Below are 24,270 nucleotides of genomic sequence, written 5' to 3'. Positions count from 1 at the left end.
AGGAGGAAAGGCAGGACCAGGATGTATTTATATCTTTCTTCCAAACCTATTTTAAATGTAATTTCTTAATATCAAAGAAGAATCAGGTTGCCCTAACAAAGTGTCTTTTACTCAACTTACACCTATTGGATGTCTTTTGCATTCCAAATATTACGAATTAATTATTTTGAATGAAAAAGAATCAATATTACGTTTCAGATTTGATATATCTAAGCTGCCACTGTAATGTGACTTATATTGCATTCTTTATCTGATTTTAGGCATTTAATAATTATGTAAATAATGAAAGACCTCTATGCAGATACTATAAAAAATAAAGGAACAAAATATTGTCCAACATCATTTCTTCCAAACAACATTATCTCTTTTCTAAATGTTGCCTTTTACTATTGACTAAATACCATTCAATCCAACGTGTTCATTATGTTTTCAGTGAAGGGTGTACATTTTTTTTGTTGAAACCCAAATTTAGGATTGAAGTGAGGCTTAGGCACCTAGTATCTTTTTGAAAATTCATAGTAAATTGAAAAACAGTTTGCGATTGAATCCATTTTCCCTTTCTGTTCATCATAAAACCTTATATCCTTTGTAACTTTAGTCTTGGTCATAAATCACTTTGCCGGCATAATTTCACTCATATATAAGCATATGTATGTTGCCTAATATACACACATCAAGGTACATGAATTTGACTTCTATTTGAAAGAGCCACAAATCACTGACATTGAGATGCAACATGCAGAATAAGTCCTCAGAGCCCAAATTCATCACCACCGCCATGTTACTTTTTCAGTGGGGAAGGTGCAGACTTCCTGCTGCCGATAAGACTCCTGATGTTCTCAGCATGCATACCAGAGAACACATGTTCTCAGAGCCAGCTCCAGATGTGCTGAAGCTAAAACTCTGAGAATTTGAATTTTGAGAACTGTAGTCCTAACTGATCCTGGGGAACACCAGCTCGGGGAAAACTGTGCATAGAGATTGCCAGCTGCACTATAATACTAAATAGGAATTCAGAAAACATCCATGACAATTCAGAGAGATCATCCACAAGCATGTAATCCACTGAAATAGGTATTTAATATTCTTCCTCTCAATTTTATTACTACACTTTCACTGATGACTATATCTGTTTTTCCTCTTCAAGTGATTGTTCTTATAATTATAAATCAACAGTTTGAAGGGCCATTTGAATTCACTATGGGCTAAATGCCATTTCATTCTTGAAAAGCAGATTAATTTGCTAGATCCTGCTTTGATAACTTTAGATCTTGCCTTTTCTCCAATAGTTCAGGAAATCTTATCTCGGGATTTCTCCTCATCTTATCCCACAAACCTGTGGAGCCCAACCCTGTGGAGTAGGCTGGGCAGAGAGACAGTGATAAGCCCAAAGCATACAGGAAATTTCCATGACTGAGGAGGAACTTGAATCTGGGTCTCCCAAATCCTAACACCTTAACACCTATACCACCTTGATATACTCCATACTGACTGTAACTCTTTGCTTAAACCTGCTTTATCCATAAAGAGAGTGTTGGGAGGGTACATTTCTGATAATTATGACCCCAAAGATATGCTTGAAGCACGTGGGCAAATTTTGCAGAAACTGTGAGGTAAAATAGGACAGCAAATTAGATTTCTAGGGGCTGGAAGAAGGGTTCTAGGGAACAAAAATTAATTTAAAAGAAAGCTCAATTTCTTTCCCCTTCCCCCCCCCCCCCCCCCAGAAAGGAGGAAATGCTCCCTCTGCCTTAACTCCTTTCCAAAATTTTCATCCCCGCCTCTTCTGGTGATTTAACTTCACTGGAAGGCCTCTTACAGATCTCCAGCAAGCTGGGAGGCTCTGTTGTGTTCCAAACCCCCTTAGAGGGTGCTGTGGAGGAACAGCACAAAGACTTCAAGCTTGTGAGATCAAGGTTTATTAGAACCTGAAGATCTACCAAATAGAAGCAAAAGATTCTGAACTCTGAAATGTACTTTGAATAGCAGATTTAAGCAGCCCTCCTAATCATTCTGTACAAATTTCCATTCCCTGGGCAACCACAAGCTTTCTACATTTCAGCGTTACAATCTTACATTGAAAGGAAGTTCATTTTCTGCTGTGGTTTTTAAATCATTATCGATAATGAACTATCAAAATCCCTGCTGATTTACTTCAAATCATCCAAAGATTTACAAGACACCTAAATCAACATTCAACTCATCTCTGCTGTATAGGATGGCATAGCCAGAGTGCAGCCATTTTATAAAATTCTGTAATACGCTGTGAGAAAAATATATGAGATCCTGCGTGCCACCCCTCCAAAAAATATCTAATATAGGATTAGACAGAAGCCAACTGAAAAACACTGGAAAATATCTGGGTGATTTGCTGGAAATCAACAAGCACTTCTGACTCCCCTCTGCAAAAAATACACCTAATTCCCAAATAAGATCCGAAAAATGATGCTTGGGAGAAAGCCCCAAAGGGACCTTTTGTATGAAAGAACTTAGTTCCAGCAATGCTCAAAATACCTGGGATGCACATTCCTAGTTCTTAGCCCAAGTCAATTTGAGTCTGATTTCAACTGATTGGTCACTGGCTCCTCCAAAAAAAGAAAGTTATATTGCAAGCCTGATGTTTTCCCTTCTTTGTCCTAACAGACATCAATTTCAGTATTATTTTACATTACTTTCAATACTTACCCTTTTCCTGGACTCTTCAATGGCAGACAGCAAAGCATTATCCTTTTCATTTTTTAGGAATCCCTGCAGGGATAAGGACAATTTCCATTAAAAATCAGTCTAACATGGAAAGGACTCTCGGCACTTCCTAGAGAGTTGGTGTAAACTCTGCATTCAAGTCAGACAACTTTCTGCTTCAGTTTGCTTCAAAGAGAATATTACTTACTTGAGAAAAAGAGAAAGATGCCAATAAGATGTATGTGGGCATTAAAACGCATTACTGGTAGACCCCAGTTAAAGAGCAAGTTCCTTTCCCAAGGTCTGTCCTTAAGTCGAATTTGTATGTAAGTCAGAACAGTATTACTCTGTAATACTATATAAGTAGTATTGTGTAATGAACTCGAACCATTGTGTATTTAACTGAAATCACTGTGTATTTAACTCAAATTTTGCTACAATAGGCTCCGTTCTTAACTATGAGTTCTCTGTAGCCCGGACGTTCTTAACCTGGGGATTACCTGTAATTTCCTTTTAATAAAGTACAAAACAAAAGCACATGAACTCTTAGCAGTGTCCTGATTTCATTTTCTCTTACTTCTGGACTTGGATTCCACTTCCTCTCTCCATCAACTTATAAGAGCCATGATGAAAAACAGTAGGGCAGCTGATGAACAGATAATAAGCTTAACTAACCATGTTAAACTAATTAAAAATGGAAGAGAATGGTTCAACCAAGGAACGATCTGGGTCCTTAGACATACAAGATATCTGCAGAACGTACTGTATATCTAATTGCCAAACAGCAAGGGGATGGACTACACGGTTGAAGACAGAAACTATCATAACTAACATTTTATCTAGCTAAACTCCAAAGATTCCTTGTTCTGTATTATTAATCTATCACATTTTTGGAAGAATTTAATAAAGACTGAGACCCCAAGCCAATTCTACAGACAAGGCCAAATAGCTTGTCATTTATTTTATACACTTCCTCTTCCGCTTTACTTACAAGGGACAATACCAGGTAAGCATGCAGCCCTCCACCTTAGAGAATAACAAAATTGATTTTATTTCTTTATCTTGAATAAAAAGCCCCATTACCAGATTAGGGAACAAATACTTAAAATCAAAAGCCAGTATGACACAGCGACTGCTGTGCTGAATTCAGATGCAACAAACCAAGACTTAAACTCACTGAGTGTTAAGGCAAAGAACTATGAGGCTGCCAATCTCTTCTGAGCCCAGCCTTTTTCATTTGCAGCCTTTGTTACATCCCCCATGTGCTAGCCTGATTAAAGCAGACCAACAAAGATGCCAATACTCCTTTCAGAAGCAGATTTAGGAGAGACATTGACTGAAGGATTTTTAGATAAAACACAAATTCCAGGTAGGAAACATGGCCTTTTGTGGTCACTGACAAGTCATTAACTTTCTGTTCAGTCCCTGGGGCTCCAATATGGTGGCACAGATTTGTAATAATATGCCAACCAATATGTTCCTTGGCACACAGCAAGGTCCCTGCCATACCAAATTTCATTCTTAATTTTAAAAAAATGAATGGCAATCTTGCATGCTGCAAAATGAAGCACCTGCTTCAACATAACTTGCATTGCCAACAATGCCTCTGAGACCCATGTAGGTGCCAGAGGCATTTTTAGTAAATCAGAAGATGGATGGCTGCAGCCCATTCCTTTTGGTATATAGGTGGTTATAACTGGCCACATCTACTAAAATGGGAATTATGTGAGAGTGCCCATAATATGCTCTCAAATTCCCAGTGCGTTCTCTAGGCCCAAGTTGGGGATTGTGGTCTAGCCAAGGTAAAGGACTGTTGTAGAGATTGTTGACCTCCTTCCACTCCATATTGGAAAAAAAAAGGTAAATAAGCATATGAAGACTGTTAGATAAACTGTCTTCAGCTTCCTGGGGAAAAAAGGCAGGATTTATATGTAACAAAAGAAATTAATAATGCAACTAAGGAGGAAAACCAACTTTTAAAACCACAACAAAACAGCTCTGAACACTAAATATAATCAATCTATTAGAAGCCACTCATACCAAAACTTCAAAGTTATCTGGGGGAGGTACACCAATTCATCTCTAAAGTAGTCTTTCCCAGGTTGACAACTCCATATATTTTTTACTACTGTACGATCCAACAGGCACGCTCTAGGCACTAGCCCAACTGTTATTATATGGATTGCGGGTCTGGCCCCCAATGAAGTATGCTTTATTTTATTATGTTTTTTTTAATGTTCCTTTGTATATGTGCTTTTTAATCCTTGTTACCCACCAAAGTTACCTAGGGAGTGGGCAGTCATATAAACTGAATGAATGATTGAATGACTAAATGAATGAATGAAATGTTAACCAGCATGGCCAGGGATTATGGGGATACTGTAAAATTCAGAAGATACTGTAAATTCCCTAATTCTGTGTTTCTTTCCTTGTGTTTTTTTTTTTTTTTTTTGCTTGTTACCATCTCTCTCTTTTTTAAAGCAATAAAATAGACACAGAAGAAATTTAGAGGAAAGCTAAAGATAAGAGAAAAGCAGGAGCTTCAGAAATTGGGAAGCCATTAGGAGAAGAGCAAAAACAGTAAAAGAACCGAAAAGTAAATGGCATTCTTCACCTACAGTAAAACCAAAAGTAAGATGTGAATGGAACTGCAACATTAAGCTTTAAAAATATTTAAAGCTTGGAGCTTGATTGAATTTTTCAAAAATTAGGGACTTCCGGTGGGGACAATGGCAGCTTAGTCGTCTCCTTGAGAGGGGAGATGGCACTGCAGCTGGATTCATGGCTGGCAGCAAGCACTGGCCGTCCAACTTGCTCCGGATTAAGGAGGAAGCGAGAAATCAACTCAGTTCAATCTCCGGGACAGCCGTTCCTCATAAACTAATCCCAGAAACAGAAGCTTCTGCGAATGGCTTGTGAGCGAGCGGCTGGGAGTGGGGGATCCATCTTCATTCACAGCTGTGATGCAGCCTAAGTACGGACACGAGAGCGGTCCGAACCCTATTTCTAAACCACTTTGGAATATAACTATTTTTTCAGCATAAGAGATGCTGAAGAGATTTCTTTGCAACAGATCTCTTGGTGTTTTTTCATTCTTTCTGGGACTATAACTTTAAAAGAAGAATTAGTTTTATTGTAATTTGAACAATTCGCAAAAAGCTGGAAGGAGAATACAAAAAATATATTAAAATTACTTATGGTGAAAGGGGAAGATTTATTGTTAAAAGTTTAATTTTACAAAACTCCATCGGTATTAATTGGATTTGATTTTTCCATGGAAGGTTTTTTTTTCCCTGTGATATGCTGGTCAATTGGCTGGCTTCTCAAAACAGAAGAAGATAGTAATTTGAGCCCTCTGTGTATTTTTTCAGGTGTTTGCCTGCAATTACAGCATGAAAGGCACCAGAGAGCATGAACTATCTGCTTACTTTCATTTATACAATACCTACGGTTGCTTGCTTTGTGGGGCGGGGGGGAGAAATGGCTAGAAGAGGCCCTTTGGAGCAGCCATTAGAAGATAAAAACCTTGAAAAAAAGATAGAGGAAAGATTGGATAAGATGGTTAATTTTGAAATGAAAGTGGAGACTGATTTGAAAGTGGATTTGGAGTTTTAAAAAATGCTGGATTATGAAGGTGGTATGAACAAAGATGCTGTGGATTCAAAAATGGATTTAAAAATGCCAAAGGATAAGAGTGATATGGAAAAGGATGCCAGAATGGATTCACAAATGAAAGCAACTGATATCACAATGATCAACAGGGACAGAAGAATGGAAAAGGAGAGTTGCTTGGAAAGATTTTTATCTTGGATTTGCAAAAGGAATCTGTTGAACCGTTGAGGCTGTTCCTGGGAAGAGAAAGAGAAATTATTGGGCCTGTTTCTGGGAGAAGACAAGGAGAGAATGATGGGGAATCTACTTGTGGGACATTATTTGAAAGGCTTATAAAGATTAAGCTTTTTAAAAGTAAACAGGAGGTTTACAAAGTGAATTTATTTGATTATGGTTAATATATATGTTGAGGTTTTTGGTACTTACTAATGGGATTTTTTTGTGACCAGGATTGAATGATGAAGTTTTAAGGATCTGTGTATAAAGGGGGAGAGATTTCATTTGCCTTTTTTTTTTTAAGATAAAATGATATATTGGATTATAAAATGGATTTATTTTTTACTAAGGTTAAAATACATTTGTTAGTAAATTTATGCGATTTTGTTCTTAAATACGATAACAGCAGTAAAGTTTTTATACGTACAAAGGTGGAAGGATACGACATTACCTACAATAGAAGAATGGATAGTGAGGTTGATGGAGTTGGCTGAGATGGTGAAAGTGATGTTTGATTTGAGAAAAGACATTGTGTAATTTTAATGTTAATTGGAAACTTTTTTTGGACTTTCTGTGGGAAACAGGAAAAAAATGAAATTATGTTGTATGGATTTGATTATTAGAAATAATATAGGTTTATAGGAATAATGAAAGTTATATTGTAAACTTAGTGCAAGAAATCGATGTATACTTTTACTTTTATCTGTTGTGAGGAGGGTTGGAAGTCAATTCTTTTTCTTTCTTTTTCTTCGTTTTTTCACACTTTTGACCTTGGTCATTCTTTTTTTTTTTCCTAACTTTCCTTCCTTTTTCTTATTTTTAATATTAGTTTTTTGTTTGTTTTTACTGTTTCTATTTTAAAATTTAATAAAGTTATTTTAAAAAAAAAGATTTTTCAAAAATTTGCAGGGCTGCTTTCCATCTCTGTTCTGAGATACACTGGGGTTCCTCAACAGCTTTTCAGGGAATCTGCAACAATAAGGACAGGCTCCTTAGAAGGCAGTTTGCTCATCATAACTCAATCTCCTCTGCAATGTGCAGCCACAGACAGCTGCTGACTGGAGAGTCTGTCCATTCCTAGGAAGAAGCACACAATGGAATATTTGCTGAAAGGACAAAAATGGCCATCCAGTTCCAAACCTGGGCGGCCTGGCCTCAATAACCTGGATGTCATCCAGATGGCTGAATGCAAAGCATTCAAACATCCCCACACACACACACACACACCGCCCATCCTCAAGTCCTGGTAATTCACAAAGATACACTTCCCATTTACCAGCTTTAAGTAGCATGCTTGTATAATCCAGGAACAAGTTTCATACATTCCTCATGGCTTAAATTCTAATATTATTGCACTCTAATCTGATTTTTAGAATCCAGCAGCTCAGCATTTTACAAAGCAAGTGTCTAACCTGCACAATAGGTCACTAGTTTGCGAAACATGCAAGCAGCACCTACAAAGTTTCTATATTCAATGGCAAATATCCTTTTCCTTACAGTACTCAGATATCTCTCTTAACCACCTTTGATCACATTCTCCTTTTCATATAGCTTTTATGATTAATCTACAACCTCCTTTAAGTCTCCCTCTCTACCGCTGGTTTGGAGTGAAACTTACAACTTAAAAGATACTAATTTATTGCAGCAGAGCTAGGATTTTCTTGGCATTCCTATTCATACTCTTTAAAGTGTCAGAAGAGGGCCAATTAACACTCTACATGACAGGCACATTATCAGATACTCTGCAGTGAATATGCTAAAGCAAATAAGGAAATGCACATCTCCCAACACTCTGAGAAGCTAGGTTCTGCTTGTTGCATCCACAGTTAGAATGCTTTTTATCAGAAAAATTCAGAGCTGCATTAAAGCAGGTAATTCAGATGTGAATTGCTTTCCAACCTGCACTTTCACAAGTGCGAAACACAAACATTAGATATCGCACAAGAAGTATTGGCACTGTTTGCTGAAAGCTCATATATTCTAAAAGGCAGAATCAATAACAACAACAAAAATGAACTCATGAGCACTTCCCGCCCTTCTCATACATCTGATGGAAGAGGATGCGGTACTCTCCGGACTAAAACAATAATAGGAGGACTAAGGGGGAAAAAATTAACAGAAGCAGCAAAGAGAAAATGGGATTGGTCTCTGAATGGAGATAGATGAAAAATGAAGGGAAAAAAAGAATAGTTAAGAATGATAAAAGTATCACATTTTGAAGTATTTTATGCAAGGACAACCCAGAGCAAATGAACAGGACCTTCCTGCAGTGAAGAAGGTTCATGTATCTGTCTTCACAAAAGACAGGTGTCTATCTGAAGAGCAAAGCCTTTAAAATCACCCATCAACAATACTCAGGCACACTTGGTCACCACACTACAGTTCTCCCATTATAGTAAGATTTATCGCCTTTTTACAGTAATTGCTGCAATTATCTTTAAATCTGCATTTATACATGATTTCTTCAAACAAAACACTTCCTTTTGTTTTCTTTGCTGTTGATGTATTCCCTCTTTAGCTATACATAACAAGCTACTCTACAGTATTTAGAAAAGGCAAAGCCACCCAAAAGAGCTGTACTTAAAATTTAGATCACAGGGTCAGAATTCCCACCTTTCCATTCTTTCCAAGGGGCTTTAAGTCTTGAGTACAACCCACCTCCCTTAACATTAGCACCATTCTTCTTCATATGCATATCTGAATGCTAATTCAAGCATATGTAGCCAGCTAATGTAGTAAGAGCTGTTTCCATTGATTACATATTTCATCTAATTATATTTGTACTCGGTAAGATGCATGCAAATAAAATGAGAGCAAGACAAGATATTCATTACCTATATTATTGGTCTGCTTTGCTCCCAAATCTTTAGAAAATCAAACAAAATAAAAACAAAATCCAGGACTGCCAACAGATTAAAATGCTTTGTTGATCAAGCATCCTGAAAAGGTCATTCTCAAAAGGTCAGCAAGATCTGATGTTAGGATAAGAATCTGAAACATCCTTGGAAAACAGATACCTGATTTTAACTTGACAATATTTCTTTTTCAGGTTTATTAAAATGTAGATGAGTCGCTTGCTTTTTTAATAACATCTGAAAATGGTCTGAAGAGGCCACGGACAATCACCCCAGAAACATAAAGGTACCCACAATTAAAATTAGACAGTAAATATGTTTTTCTTTCATGTTCGTTTTTTTTTTTTTAAATTGTGTCAGATACTAATTATCTGCTGATATGCGTTGTCAGGTCACATCTGCAAAAATAAGTGACATAATTCCCACAAGAAGCTTTTAAACCAAGATTCTACTACTACAAAGAGAAATCTGAGGTCGGAGTGGGCTCCACTTTGATTAGAATCCTTTTTTCTTTAGCACCAGTGGATTTTCAGGTTCTTCGCTTAAAACACTGACAAATTGCTTCAGCCAGTTACGGTGCACAGAAACAGGCTAAGCAAGCTCTATCCATGGAGTTTTTAGAATGTCAGCTGCAGCACTAAAATGCAAACAATGCATGCGAGATACAGTTCTATGCTAATCCAAATAAGAGGACTGTTTGCCACCTCATGGGCATTCAGAAGCAAGTGACAACTGAGTTTGGAGCCATCTATTTGTTACACTTGCAAGATAATAACTGGATTACAGACTTTGCCTACAACCTCCTGATTCTTTTAGCATTTGGACTCTCTGCCATGCGAGGGGCAGTAGCTGTGCAGGAGATTGTGCTAAATGGAAGGAAGAACATGGCTGTGCTGGAGCAACAGCGGCCAGGTCCTCAAAGTGCAGAGCCAGCCCACAAACTGTTGTTTGACATGGCAGCATTTTCTAAAGCATACCAGTGTAGCAGTGAGCAAAACAAGAAGCATGCTTGCCAATTCTTGCAAGGGATCCTGGTGTGCACTTTGTACAAGCGCAATACAAGGAAAGTATCAAAAAGCATATCACTGATATGCTCATGGCATGAAGCTACAACTAAACTGCCGAGGGTGAGCCATTGGGTTGGTATAATTGTGGTTTGTCATTACTCCAAAGGGCCTTGGGCATGTACCACCCCAACAGTTTGAGACAAGCTATAGTTTTATTTAAATCCACTGACTCTGGTTTGTTTCTAATTTATGGGACAAAAGAAAGCCACCGCTGGCTTAGTTGGTCAAAATAGGGAAATATGGCTTGCCTTGAATCAGGAAAGGAGAAAAGGAATGGCATGAGGGTGGAAGAGAAGGAAAAAAAGAAAAAAAAATGATCCCAAGGCTCCTCAAAGGCTGGAACACATCACACCAAGCCATAATTTGGTGTTATCCCTTTACCAGCTCACAGCGATTCCATATGCTGTACTGCACGGTTGCAAGCTCGCAAAGGAAGTAATATATGCATAAAGCAGCACTCCAAGGCTTGATTTCTCTGGTAAGTCATGTGCTTCACCAATTATATGGCTTCCTCTGTTTGAAGCTAAGTGATGAGGAAGAACAAGGTAGATTTAAATGTAAAAGTTTCAAACAAGCCTGGAGGGGAAGAACATATTGGGGCTTAGCTTAACAGAAGGAGAAAAGTGTATGAGAATGGGGAGAAAGTTACTCTTTGCGTAAGTACTCTGAAAAGCTGCTCGACTACAGAAAAGAGGCAGAAGCCATCAGGAACAAATGCAGCGCACTACACATGCCTTTTAGCAGAGCTTTAGCTGAGGTGCTTCCAGGTGAATCTCTTTGCTGTGCAATTATTTTGCCTTGCAGGATTTACAAAGGACCCAACAATTTCTATGCCCCTGATAAACAGTTCGTGCCTTCCTACTGCTGCATCAGGCTCTCGCCCTAACCATGAAAACATCCATGAAGGAAGAAAAAGGCAGAACAGTTCAATTTTTCAGAAGGCATGAACAAGAAACCCTGCAACTAAGGCACCACACATACCTCTGTTGGGTGGATGATACATAGGGGATCTCCCACTTTCTCCCCACCTCATTTCCAGATGCTGAGCCACTCCATACCCTGCAATGTACAGACCACAGGGGCTGGCCCTGTGCGAACCCCATTCAAAGGCAGGTGTAGGTATAGATGAAAAATTCAACCCCAACCTAATAAGACCCCTCAGCTTAATCCTGGTACTGTATAAGCTCAAACTTCAACCAGTCTGTCAGCCAAGAAGGGCTTGAATTGTCCAAAGCCATGGAACTGACCATTCCAGATTGGTTGGGCATGCAAGATAAATCATTTCAAAGGGCGCCCGCTGCGGGAAAAGTATAGCAAAAAGAAGAGGAAGGTAGGAGTAATCCAAATTGACACTGGCACTGTTTTTAGGTGGTGCAGTGAAACCAATGGCACAAAGCCATTTTAAACTTTATTTCTTTTACTTTATTCACTGATTTTATCTAAGCTGCTCTAGGGGCCTTTTGGGGTAAAAGTAAGATCAGAATGCTTTAAATAAAATAGAGTTATTTTATTGGCTAATTAAAATCTCTAATTTCGCTCAAGCAAAATTGATGAAATTGTTCAGCCTCTGATCTTATCATCCTCCGTTTGTAATCTTGTTCAATCAGAATTTGTACAGAGTTTGATAAATAAATAAATAAATAAATACATGTGCACAGGGCATGAATGGGGCATACAAATACCTGTTAAGGATTTGTTTAGAAACATTTATGGAAACTTACTTCACTCCATTCAATCTGCTTAGTTTTGCATTAATACTCTGCTAATGAGAATAGTAATTTTAATTATCTGTTAGATTTATATCCTATTTTTGTTTGTGAACTTAGGTGGCAGACATTAGCACTCCCTCATCATTCTTCTCCCACAATAATACCCCTATGAGGAAGCTTCGGCTGAGAAACATTGTAATTATAAATCAAAGGAATCCTATTTCAAGGCTGAGGTACAAGTTTTAAAAGACTAAACATAAATACATTTAACCAAAGTTCCCAATTTCTACTTTTCCCAGCCCTTAAGGACTATGGTATTGCTTTAAAATATCATTTATGTTTGCTGCTTGGAATTCAGAAAAAGGAAAGGTAAGATTTTATCTGCTACAATTAGGCTGGAAAGCTATAGATTTGAAGTCCATACTTGAACCTTAATTCGTGGTCCAGACCTAAATTTGGAATGATATAAAGGTAAATTTGGGGTAAATCCATATAATGTAATATTACCAGCAACAAAGTAAGTTATTTACCAAATGCTATTCCATTTCAACTGCTGCTTTCAAGCTGGCTCAGACATTTTTGGACAGAAATACAGTAAACTGCTATGAGGTGAGCTATTAAATGTTTCTACCACTTAGAATTAGTTTTGCCCAATGGGGATAAATGTAGAAATCTGAGATCTAAACGGGTTGTAAAAGGTCTCATACAGAGTCTACACTCTGTATACAGAAAGTGCAAAGCAATACTGGGACCAATGCTTCATATCTTATGGACTAGCTATCTTGACATTAATATTATACTTTCAACCAGACACGTTTTATGAAAGGCCACAAAATATAATCCTTGGACAAAATCACAGGCATAATTACCACTTCGTCAGATTTCCCCACCCAAACAATAATATTGATAGAAATAATAACAATTTGATTTATCGGGCTGCTATCAAAATTAACTCAAGGAAATCTGACCAATAGGATAATTTTAATGAACACACCTTCTTAGAACTGGGAAATGCCAGAACTAGACTAATAATTCCAAGATGTTCCCAGAATCATCCTTCCTGAACAAGATTCAAAAGGGTTTTTTTTTTTTAAGAAATTCTTTCTGAATCTAGAGTGAACATGGTCCAAGCTAGTAAGAGCATCTTTTTCCAAATGAGGAGGGGAACGCCCTAAATCAGCTTAAGTCACTGTGATGCCATTTTATGGCTTTGTGCTGCCATTTTAGAATTACAGTTACCCGGGTGCCTTTAAAGAAAAAGAAAAAGAACTGAAACAAATCATCTCCTTTTCAAGCTTCTCCAGTGTATTTAGTTCCTGCTGGTTTGTTTAGTTCTGCGGTTAAGTTTGTAGGGCAGAAAGTCATGACTGTGTACTACAAGGACCCCGCCTTAATTCTCTGCAGTTAAGTATAGTTTAGAAATGAGAAATCAGTGGAAAATATCCTTTATGCAGAAATACAGAAAGTGGAAGAACCTCTCCCCCCGCCCACCGACCCCTGCCCTGTATACCACCATAAAAGCAGATAATATTTCTTTAAACAGAAGAAAATGAAAACATTTTACTTGATTTCTCATTTCTTGCTTTTCCCAGAAGAGACTGGTACCAAATTTTACTACTGCCATTTGTTTCTTTGTTTCTTTGTTCATAGCATAGATACCAACAAGTTAGCTGTTAAGGAAATCTTAGCATTTGATGCTATTCAATGGAAGCCAATGGATCTAAGAATGACTTTGCCATTACACTGTTGTAGATTAGTCCTGGAACATATAATATCCTACTGTTTAATTTTATTAGGAAACCCACCCAGCAATTAACACTGCAGCAGAACCTCTACCTCCTACTCAGTTTCTGAGATTGAAAAGGCAATCCCTCTTCATTCTCTGCCATGTCACTCCCACTTTTTAAGATCCAGCTCCTCGGGTTCTGGGTGAAGAACACTTTGCACCTTTTAAAAATCACTTCCACGGGCTGATTTTTATCACATGCATATTCTTGCACGTATGCAGGGTTAAGAACTTCACATAATCCACATCCTCTTAAAAATGTCATGCATATATGCTCAAAGCCCATTATGTTTTTCTTGTCCACACTACACACCCTTTTGCCCAGAGAGGCTCTGTTCCTTTAAGCTTAAAGGCTTATGAATGTTTTAAAGATGGGCTTCTTTTTCCCTCAGAATCCAGTGTACCTGCTTGCAGTTCTCTTCTTGGAAGCACTTAAGATTTTGGTGAAAAAGGAGACTTGCACGCTCCCCCCATCACCACCACCACCTTGCACATCTCAAGCGCTCAGCATCTGCACACATCAACGCCCACTGACTGGGCAACGCCTGGTTCCATGAAGCCTCCTTCGTCGACTGCTAGCATTGAAATAGGATAACTAAGTTAAATGAAGATGGCAAAATGCAGGACCCAGATATACTCACTGCAGCACTTTTGACAATGTCATTTGTGGAGCATTCGTTCAGGAAATTCAAAGGACTGGAGGGATTCTGGCATAACTTTTGAAGCTAAAGATTTATTTTATTAGGCTGCTATGATCAGTGCAAATAAAGGCACAACAAAGAGCGAGCCAGAACAAAAGCACTACACTAGTTAAGATTTTAGAAAAATAAGGTATTTACTCTAGAGTCTTTTAAGCTATTTGATGCTTTGCAGTGAATCCATCTATGAAAAATTTAAATTCAGATGATTATAGATTATTGCAACAGTATTGTTGAAAATTAATAGTTAGCCTGTTAGACTGACTTGAATAGCTTGTAAAATAAATACAGCTTCCAATCAAGTGGGAAAATCACTCTTGTCTAAAAAAAAGTTTTTAAAAGATGGTGGTCAGCTTAGAATTAAAAAAAACACACAAACCAATAGTACTAGTTCTAAAACAAGTACATATACTTTCACTGATGCTTCCTAAAATGCATTCTTTTTTTTTCAAATAGAATAAATTATTACATGTACAGAGAAATTTAATATACTGTACCATTGTTTAAAATAGTCTATAATATTAATAAGTAATACCACATTTTATCAATTCCTATTTTAAAAAGATTTATACAAGCAAACCACGATACAGAAGATGACACACATCTATTACATACTAAAAGCTTTATGGAAAGAAATTCAAATTCTATAATGAAATAGCAGATTTAAACTTTTTCCACTTAAGATCAATATGGAAAAAGATTACCAAAGACAAAAGGTTTCCATTTTCTCCCTTAAGAGTATGCATCTCCACACCCCTCTGTGTATATGCTTCTTAAACAAAACTAAAAAAATACTTCCTCCATAATGTGCATATTATACATTACAAAGAAATATGAACGGCAATAGGTGAAATACACACAAAATGACACTTGTGACCTTCAGTTAAGATTTTATAATAAGAAAGCTACTAGCAATGATTCTAAAAGAGAATACATGATTTCCCTGTCATATATTTGTTTCCAAAGCTCATTCGGTTTCCCACCCACTTCAAACAAAGGAAAATAATATGGAAAAACACAGCATAAAAACTGCAGGAATAATTGAGACATCTTCCATGTCAGGGACAGTGGCAATGAGTTCCTCCATCTTTGCATGTGCATTTCATTGTCTTTTCTCTCTGGTGTAACTGAGCGGCTCCTCTTTGAAAATGCCCTTTTCAACCAGGCTAAACACACCTACACAACTGTTTGGTCACACAGCACCTGTTTGTCAAACCAGCTGTCACGTTTTTTTTTTCCAGAACAAGGAAAGGTGCTCTGAAAGGTGATTTAAAGCAAACATTCAAGTCTGTAGCTTCCATGTCTCTGGAGCAGAATCTCCAAAGTGAAGTGATAGTTCTAATCTGTGTTTTATCTTACCCGAAGAGATCTAAAATAGAAACACTTCCTTCAGTAGTCCAGTTTATTCATTAGGATGGAATACGTTAAGGAGGAAACAAAATTACACATGTTCACTTGATCCAACACCAGTCATAAACGGGTGTCTATATACACATCAGCTGGTCACAGCACTTATAATATATTCCTTTGGTCATTTTACATAGCTCAGAAATTTACAGTTCAAAGTACTGATTTGTGCCCTACATCCAATACTATTAAGGATCATTAAGCATCACATCCATTTATTTCAATAGTTTTCACTTAGAAAAAGGTAAGAAAAAGAGAATTTACTTTTCTTGGAAACCAAGAAACAATTCAAGAAGATCAGGTATGAACTGCACATTTTAAAATTAAAGACCTCTATCACATTTCCAGGTAAATCTTTGAAAATATAAAGCAATATTATCTAAAATAAGACATGTACATATTTTACCACAACTCATGTTGTAAACCCATTTTGCAAAAATGTCTCTTTCCTACACCCTTTAGCCAATGATAGGAGTATCTTTAATAAAGCCAGCAAGTTATCACCTAGAAACTTGATACTTCTGACTTCTTCTAGATTTTTAAGAACATTAGTAGCAGATATTTAAGAAACCAAGTCCAGTGGAGGTTTTTTCAAAAGCAGACAACAGATGCCCCACCCTGCAGCTATTAAAAAGAAAAAAATAACAAAAGCAAAAAATCATGATTGTTTAAATACATCATTAGCTGTTCTTCTATATTAATTTCCAATTTCTGTCTAAATGTTCTAAACTGGTTTCTTTGTAACTATAATAAGAAAGATGCTGAACTGTTAAGACTGAGTCTTTCTTTTAAATATATATACATTAAAAAAAATAAATTCCTAACCTGAGGATTACAGAATTGAAAAATAACAAACCTTTTAAGGGTCAGCTGCAGCTGCAATATTTTAAATGCTTGATATTTGGTCTTAGGCAGCTCGACTCTTCTGGTACGAATGCTCAGTTTTTCTTCTCAAGGGGGAAAAAAAAAACCCTTCGAGCTCTGATAGCTGAAACAGCAAAGAGGGCAGCAAAACAATAAGAAGGCAGCTGTTCTCACAGATGAACACCACTGGCAGCCAAGCATCTATGGCATTTGCTCGGGGGCGTTCTAGACCAAGGACAGGACTGGTGTGAAACCAGTTACGGAATAGAGTGTCTATAGGTTACAGAAGGATATTTTATTGTCAGCGGAATGTACCATGTAAGATTTAAGAGTGGGGAGGGGGAAGAAGGAAAGGAGATGAGATGCAAGCAAAGAGAAAGATTTGACTTACATTCCTCCCAACTACCCCCCAGCCACTGCAATTACTCTGATGTGAATTTTTGATGACTTCCGACATCTTGCATGCTTAATAACCATTTCAGCTGTCATGTTTGGTTAATGTGGAAAATGCGTCTGCTGCACTGGAGGTGCAGGGCTGTGGCCACAGATTGTAACACCAGTTTGTGAAGCTATTCTCTTAACAGGGCGCCATGAATTTGCACAGCGCAAGAAGCTTGAATAAGAGGTAGCTCGATATTACATAGCAAAGCACTTCTGCCATCTTAAGAGTCGCAGAAGTCTCTGAAACAATGTGTACATTCACCCAGTGATGGCTGGTGTACAGATTGGCACCTTTGTTCATTAAAATAAGATGCCTGTATTCTCTGTTGCATAGATGCAATGTTGGTCAATTCATGATCAAATTTAGGAGCTGTCTAACGACACCGAATAATAAATATTGTACTGTGTGTGCCTGCCTTTTATAATTTACAGACACACACATGCATTTCAGGCGTACATAAAGGAATAAAGTATGACACAACAATAGTTACAAAGCATGGAGTTAAAACTGCTGCATGAAATGAATACATGTTTAACATACAACAGGCACAGAATGTATGGACAGGAGGAGAATATTGCCTGTAAGAACAACAACAACAACAAAAAGGAAGTTATACAGATAGTTAACAATTGGAAAAAAAGAAAAAAGAAAAACCTCTAAGTTTATCATTGTTATTAGTAGGAAATTCTATTCAGGAGAAACGACATAATTACAAGGATGCGTAAGGGAAGGGGGATGGAACAGAACCAAGGAAGAAACTGAAATGGCCAGTCACCCCATGATTCAAGTCAGGCCAGCCTGTTCCGAGAGTCAGGTGATGGCACCATCATGACAATGCAGAAATCCAGAGAACAATCGAGAAGTGGGTGTTCCCCCTCTTTTCCATCCTGCCTCACCCCAGCTCCAAGGAGCACCAAAATGTTAACAGATGCAACTGCAAATATGCCGGATACAGGGCCACGGGGAAGCGTTTTACAAAGCATGGCTAATGGCTCCCTACCCTCCATTAATGCATTAGACTCATAATTGATGCAGCTCTTTTCACCTACCCTGAAGATCAGCTTGTATTGTCTTTCATTTGTTTCATACAGACAGGCAAGAGCTGTGCAACAAAACTGTATTGCAGGGAACAAGTTGGCTGATCCATTGCAAAGAGGCCATTTCCAATAAAACCATTCAGATTTTGGTGTGCTGGATTTATGCTAAAAGATGCACACACACACCTGTATGTACATTCTACCATCAAAATACCTCTATGAAACTTTGTTTTTGAATGTGTCTAAAAAAGCTGAGGGATTTATTACATTAAAATTATTACTTAAGCAGGTACAGTATATAAGGATCAAGACCAGTTCAGGATTAGTGGGTCAAAATTAGCATTTTAAATGGTTTCCAAAGAATTAAATAAAGCTAGTAATGACATGGAAAAAAGAGTCCTAATATGCTTACCTTTAAGCAATCGCTATTGGAAGCATGTGGAGATGTATCTGCTGAACTAAATATTCCCATAGTCATAAGAGCAATCTCCTGGAGGATTTGTGCTATAGTAATATATAATTACTTCAATTTACTAAAGCAAAAATGGGAGGTAAAATATTTGGTGGAACATCATGTCCTTCCATAAACTTATGATTTTGACAATATCCTAAAATATAGCTTGCACATAGTCCAGAACCTCTCAGGCTTAACTAAACACACGGCTGCTTCTATATGGCAGTTAAGGCTGTGCACCTTTTGGAAATATTTTGAAAAAGCTGATCTGGAGCCTGCAGGAGTATAAATGCAGCCCTTATCTGCAATTCTCTAAAGCTAGGAAAAGACACAGTTGCTTTAAAGAGATGCAGACAAGTGCAAAGTTCCCACCCTGCACAGTTTCAAGGATCTGGAATTGAATCTGAAACACTGTACAGACCTAATGGGAATCCAAAGGGAATGGCAAACAGGATGCCAGTCTGTACCACTCCTTTACAGAATATCAAAGTTCCTTTCTTTTCCTTCTTTTAAATTCCCATAGGAGTTTGGAAATACTTCCTATTCCAAATTACTTCTAGGTTACAATAACCTTTAATGTTTAACCACTGAGAATCTTGTGATATGACCGGTATAAATATGATAAATAAACTAACAAATATATAAGGGAATGCTGGGGGTCAGTACTAGCATCCATACTGCCAGTATAAAGGTCCATCAGAAGAAAAAAGCAGAAATGGTGGACACCTCTAAAGGTACTGCATAGGGTAAAATTCTGTATTCAGAAAGTATAGAGAAAAAGAAGTATACGTCCAGCCAGGAGGAAATTGCACAAATACTAAGGGAAATTAACGTCCATGCTTCTTGGGAAGCAAACTAGTCTCCTTAGTTCTACAGAATATATTCTACCTTTAACCTTTTGTTGGTTAATTAATTAATTAATTTTATTTATTTATTAAATTTCTCAGCCGCCCATCTCCCCCCCAAAAATTACTTTCAATGCATTTGTACAAGTATTACATAGGCAATAAGCAGCTAATTCTGTAACACTTCTGACCCTCTGAAGGGTATTCACAAATATATATTATCTCAGGTAATGTTGGGTTAGCTTATATTTGTGAATACATTTTGATCATTTTACATATTGGAAATGCATTCTACAAAAGCTTTTTCAGATTTTTGTGAACTAGAGACTGAGGACTTCTGGTGAATACAGACACTACAACATGAAGTACAGATACATAATGATCTGCTTCTGGTTTTATGCCACCATGTCAATGTAACATCACACAAGAAAAAAACTGGAACTCAACTTTATAAGGAAAAATAAATGGTACCATAGCTTAATAAGTAGGCAGGCAGGCAGAATGCTAAACCTGGAAATCAAAGTACAATTCCAAATTCAATACAGGCTCATGATCAATCTTGAGTAACTGACTATCTCTCAGTCAGTTTCTTAATTGGGGATGGAGAAAAAAGGTGACAAATTAGGAGAGTAATGCAACACAAAAAAGACCATCTTAAATCTGATTTTCAAACTAACCATTTATCTTTCACTTTGCAATTACATTATAAGATGTAACAGTGCATTAATAACTTTTCATCTATAACATACATTGTAAAATATTTGTAAAGGAAAATACAGAATGTTCAAAACATGTATCCTATTTGTCATAAAGAATAACATGCTTTTGGTAACTTAGACATTTCTTCCATTTCAAAACCCAAGGAAGGCATCACCAGCTTGAGATTGGCTCCTGAATCATAGTGGTCTCTTAGCATTTTATTCCTTTGAAATTAGCAACACTTAAATGTTGGGTCACTTTACTGTGATAAAGAAGAATCCTGGAGGAAACGGTTTCTTTATCAGCCCAAGAATTTAAATCCATTGCATTTTACATCAAACAAATAATGCTCAGAAGCCAAGGTCTTATTCTTGCAATCTCAAGGGTGAATGGTGGATCTCTTACACAGATCTTTGTAAGGAGAATCCTGCCAGGCACCATTTCCACAAAGAACAAAAAACACAAAAACCCTGCGCTGTTACAGTTGGTATACAGAAAGTAAGAGAAGTTTCCCCTTTAATAAAATCTAACCTGAGTGTTTCTTATTCTTATTCCGATGGATTTAGTTAGTGAACAAGTCATTTACAGTAGTACATGTTTATCAACCCACGCTCAAGTTTGTAATACATACAAACAATTTTAAGACACACACACAAAACAATCCATTTTGTGTGTCAAGGGCAACTAGATTCTATGCAGTTTGATAACTGAAACAGTTATGCAAACAGAGCAAATATGCACATGTTGCATTTTTTGCATGATTTATTTCAATTCTCCCCAAGACTGCTGGGCCCAATATATGACAGGAAGCAGTGTGCAGGAAATTCAAGCAAAAAGACATATCATGAAGGGAGTGTCACTTACTGGGTAAGAAATCAAGCACATATACATGCCAAATACCATGGAGAGTTGGGATATATAGAGAGAAGGAAGATTTCTGTAAAAATGAATAGATCTGATCAATTATGCTGGAAGAGCATTACAGCTGAATGTCAGGGCTTCTGCTATAGAAGGAGCAGATCCAAAACTCATGTCAGCAGATGGGGTTGAGGAAAATTCCTGCCTGAAACCCAGAGAGCTGCTGCCAGCAAGGATATTCTGGGCTGCTCAAGCTCTGGAGGTGTCAGCCCTTCAAGGTAGACCAGGCAAGAAGTCCAAACCATGAGTACTAACACCATCTTTATTGTCAGGTTACAGTAACAGAATCTTGCAAGTCTCAAACCACTTCTCCCCTCCTTTACTTTTACTCTCCAGGAAACTAGGGAGCGCCCCTCCTGAGGTACTTCCCATGTCCCATTTCCTTCTATGGGCTGAGATATCTTTTGCATGACGGTTGCCTAGGCTGTATCTCTTCCTCCTGTCTCCCAAGGTCATTTCCACATACCATTACAGGAGGGAAGGCTTGATCTTTGAGTAGCATATCAAGGCCTTTATGCCAAACAGTACGCAAGGCCATAATACAAACTAAATTTGATTTAAATTGCATTTAAATAAAAATACAATTCATTAAATACAATTAGTATGGATTACTCCCATATTTAATCATTTCCTTGTTTTTCCAATTAAAAACTGCAAGCAGATTTTGAAGAGGATCTTGGTGAATTCTTTGGGAGTCACATGTAGCCCTGGGATCACAGGTAGTGCAGTCCTGACACAGAGCTGAATGTACCAACCATTTCACCTGGCACAAAATAGCCTCCTATGTTTCTATCATATAACCCAGGTTGAAACTCTAAAATCTTCAAATAAATGATTTCAGATATCAGGACAGACTATTCTCTACTCAAATTCCTGGAGAGCAATATCAGCCCTTTATAGATGGTGCCGAGCTACCAAGGGAAGCAGCTTGACTCAGTTCCATATGATTATTGCCAGGGTAGGAGCATGCCAGGAAGACTCCAGTTTTCAAGCCCTGTTAAATGAGTATCTTAGAGGCACCTGATTGGTCACTGTGGAGAACTGTAATGATATGTGGGAAGACCTTGGGAGACAGGAGGGAGAGCAGCAGCCTGGACAATCATTGGTGTGGAAACTGGACTAAGCATCTTTGTTTAAAGAAAAACCAGATCAACATAAAAAAAAAATCTCCAAATAAAAAATGTGGAGTGGGAACTGCTGAAGGACAATAAGCAGTTCTCATGCACAATTATAAGATGTGCCTTTCAACAGCAGTGAACATACACAGGAGTTATGTCTAATAAACTAGAGGAACATATTGCCAGCTCAAGTCCACTGACCATATAATCCAGCAAGCTCATAAACACAACCTAGAAATGCAGAAAAGCAAGAATCCACCCACATCATATAGCTATTGTAAGCAATGTGTTCTGGAATGCAGAAAGCTAACTCAAACACATTTCTGCTCAAGCCACTGTAAATCCAAATGAATCAAATTTCTTTTGGATTGAAAGTTCCAAGAAGTTCCAGTACTAAATTCAAAAAGTGAGGAATAAGAAAAGGCGCAGGGGTGAAGAGGAGAGAGATAGTCTAGTTAACATCTGTAGCAGCACTTGGAGCCTTTTTTTCTTGCAAACGTAGTCTATTGCTGCATAATCAGAATGGAGAGCATTCTCTCTAACTCTGGCAAAACATGCAAGATATGATGACCAGGTCTAAAGGCAATGACAACGCTGGAAACTAATATTTTTTAGGATTGTGGTGCAGGGGACTGCAGTATAAACAAGCCCTATCAAAGGAGAGAGCTATACCCTTTTGTCAGCAGCAGGGGATCGTGGGAAGCCTCTGAAAAGACTGGCACTTGCTTGGGCTCTGCTGGCTCTGCCATGAAAACCCCACTCACCAATTAATGGTATCATTTCCCAGGCTGAATGGAACTTGCTCACAGTTCAGCAATCTCACAGAATGCCTGCTTTTATACACACAAGGCAAAAGCAAGAACCTGTTTTAATTAGAAGCCTTTTAACAAACGACCCAGGGTATTAACTGTGCTCTTGCAATCAAGTCATAATTGAGATGTAATCAAACAAAGAGTAACAAGTGTCCATTATCCAAAGGGCATTGTTCTTAAAGGATTGGTGTTACTAGTAAATTGTCAGGTTGCAGAGTTTTTTTCCTCCCAAATTAAGAGGTGCTGTGAATATGCAAAACCTTTTTTGTTACTACACAAAGCAAAGATGGATCACTTTTAAAAACATCAGCTCCAAACTAAATGGCTGGCTTGCAGGAAATTATGGGAGGATTTGAAATGTAACTACTGTAGACTTAGCTTTTGTGGAGGGGAGGGGAGGAAGGGGAGGAAAGAAAACTAAAATCTGGATCCTACATTCAACCAGCAATATAGTATGGCATTCACAAAATGTCTAGACTAGTTCCATCCAATGCAATGAAGGATTTTGTCTCTTTGTGCCTCTGAAGTGTTTTTGCCAACACTGACTAAAAACAAACCAGGACAGTAGTGGGGGACAGGTCTCTTCAACATCAGAAGGAAGCAAGATACAACAGGCCACATTCACTGAGATGTGTCCTACACCACACGATGCAGGAGGGGTTGCTCAGCTAGCAGATGCTCCAGGTACAGCAAAAGCAACTGAGGGGAATAAGATCAAATGAGAAGTCTAACACTTAGCACCATCAATTAAATCCCACTGCAACATCCCCTGTGAAATCATTAATATCATCTACTTTGGTGTATCTTAATACAGACAATTAACGTGTCTAATAAACTTTTTCCAGATATCCGCAAAGGTAGAAATGTCCAAACTAGGATCTCTCTTGAAAAAAATGCAGGCTCACTGCAAGGCTAGGCACTCCCTGTAGAAATCAAGTGACTGCAACATTAAAACAGCTCTCAGACTGTTCAGACACCGTATGTCTTTTGAGCTGAGAGGATTTTACATGCTGCTACTGTAACTCTATGCACTTACACTCTCACTTTCT

At 37.8% G+C, this 24,270-nt stretch overlaps 1 protein-coding gene across 1 annotated transcript in view; it reads right to left on the bottom strand.

Moving 5' to 3' along the window:
* NUP93 (nucleoporin 93) overlaps positions 1–24,270 on the bottom strand; it is a 92,010-nt gene that overhangs the window by 30,292 nt on the left and 37,448 nt on the right. Inside the window, exon 4 of the mRNA XM_007434233.3 lies at positions 2,686–2,748. Coding sequence (XP_007434295.1) covers positions 2,686–2,748 — 63 coding nt within the window. The remainder of the gene's footprint in view (positions 1–2,685; positions 2,749–24,270) is intronic.

The sequence above is a fragment of the Python bivittatus genome, unplaced genomic scaffold (assembly GCF_059951505.1).
Source record: "Python bivittatus isolate LINGU-HERP-01145 unplaced genomic scaffold, Pbiv_v1 ctg000190_np1212, whole genome shotgun sequence".
NCBI classification, from domain to species: Eukaryota; Metazoa; Chordata; class Lepidosauria; order Squamata; family Pythonidae; genus Python; species Python bivittatus.
The sequence above is the reverse complement of the archived record's forward strand: the minus strand, read 5'-3'. Positions and strand labels throughout refer to the sequence as shown.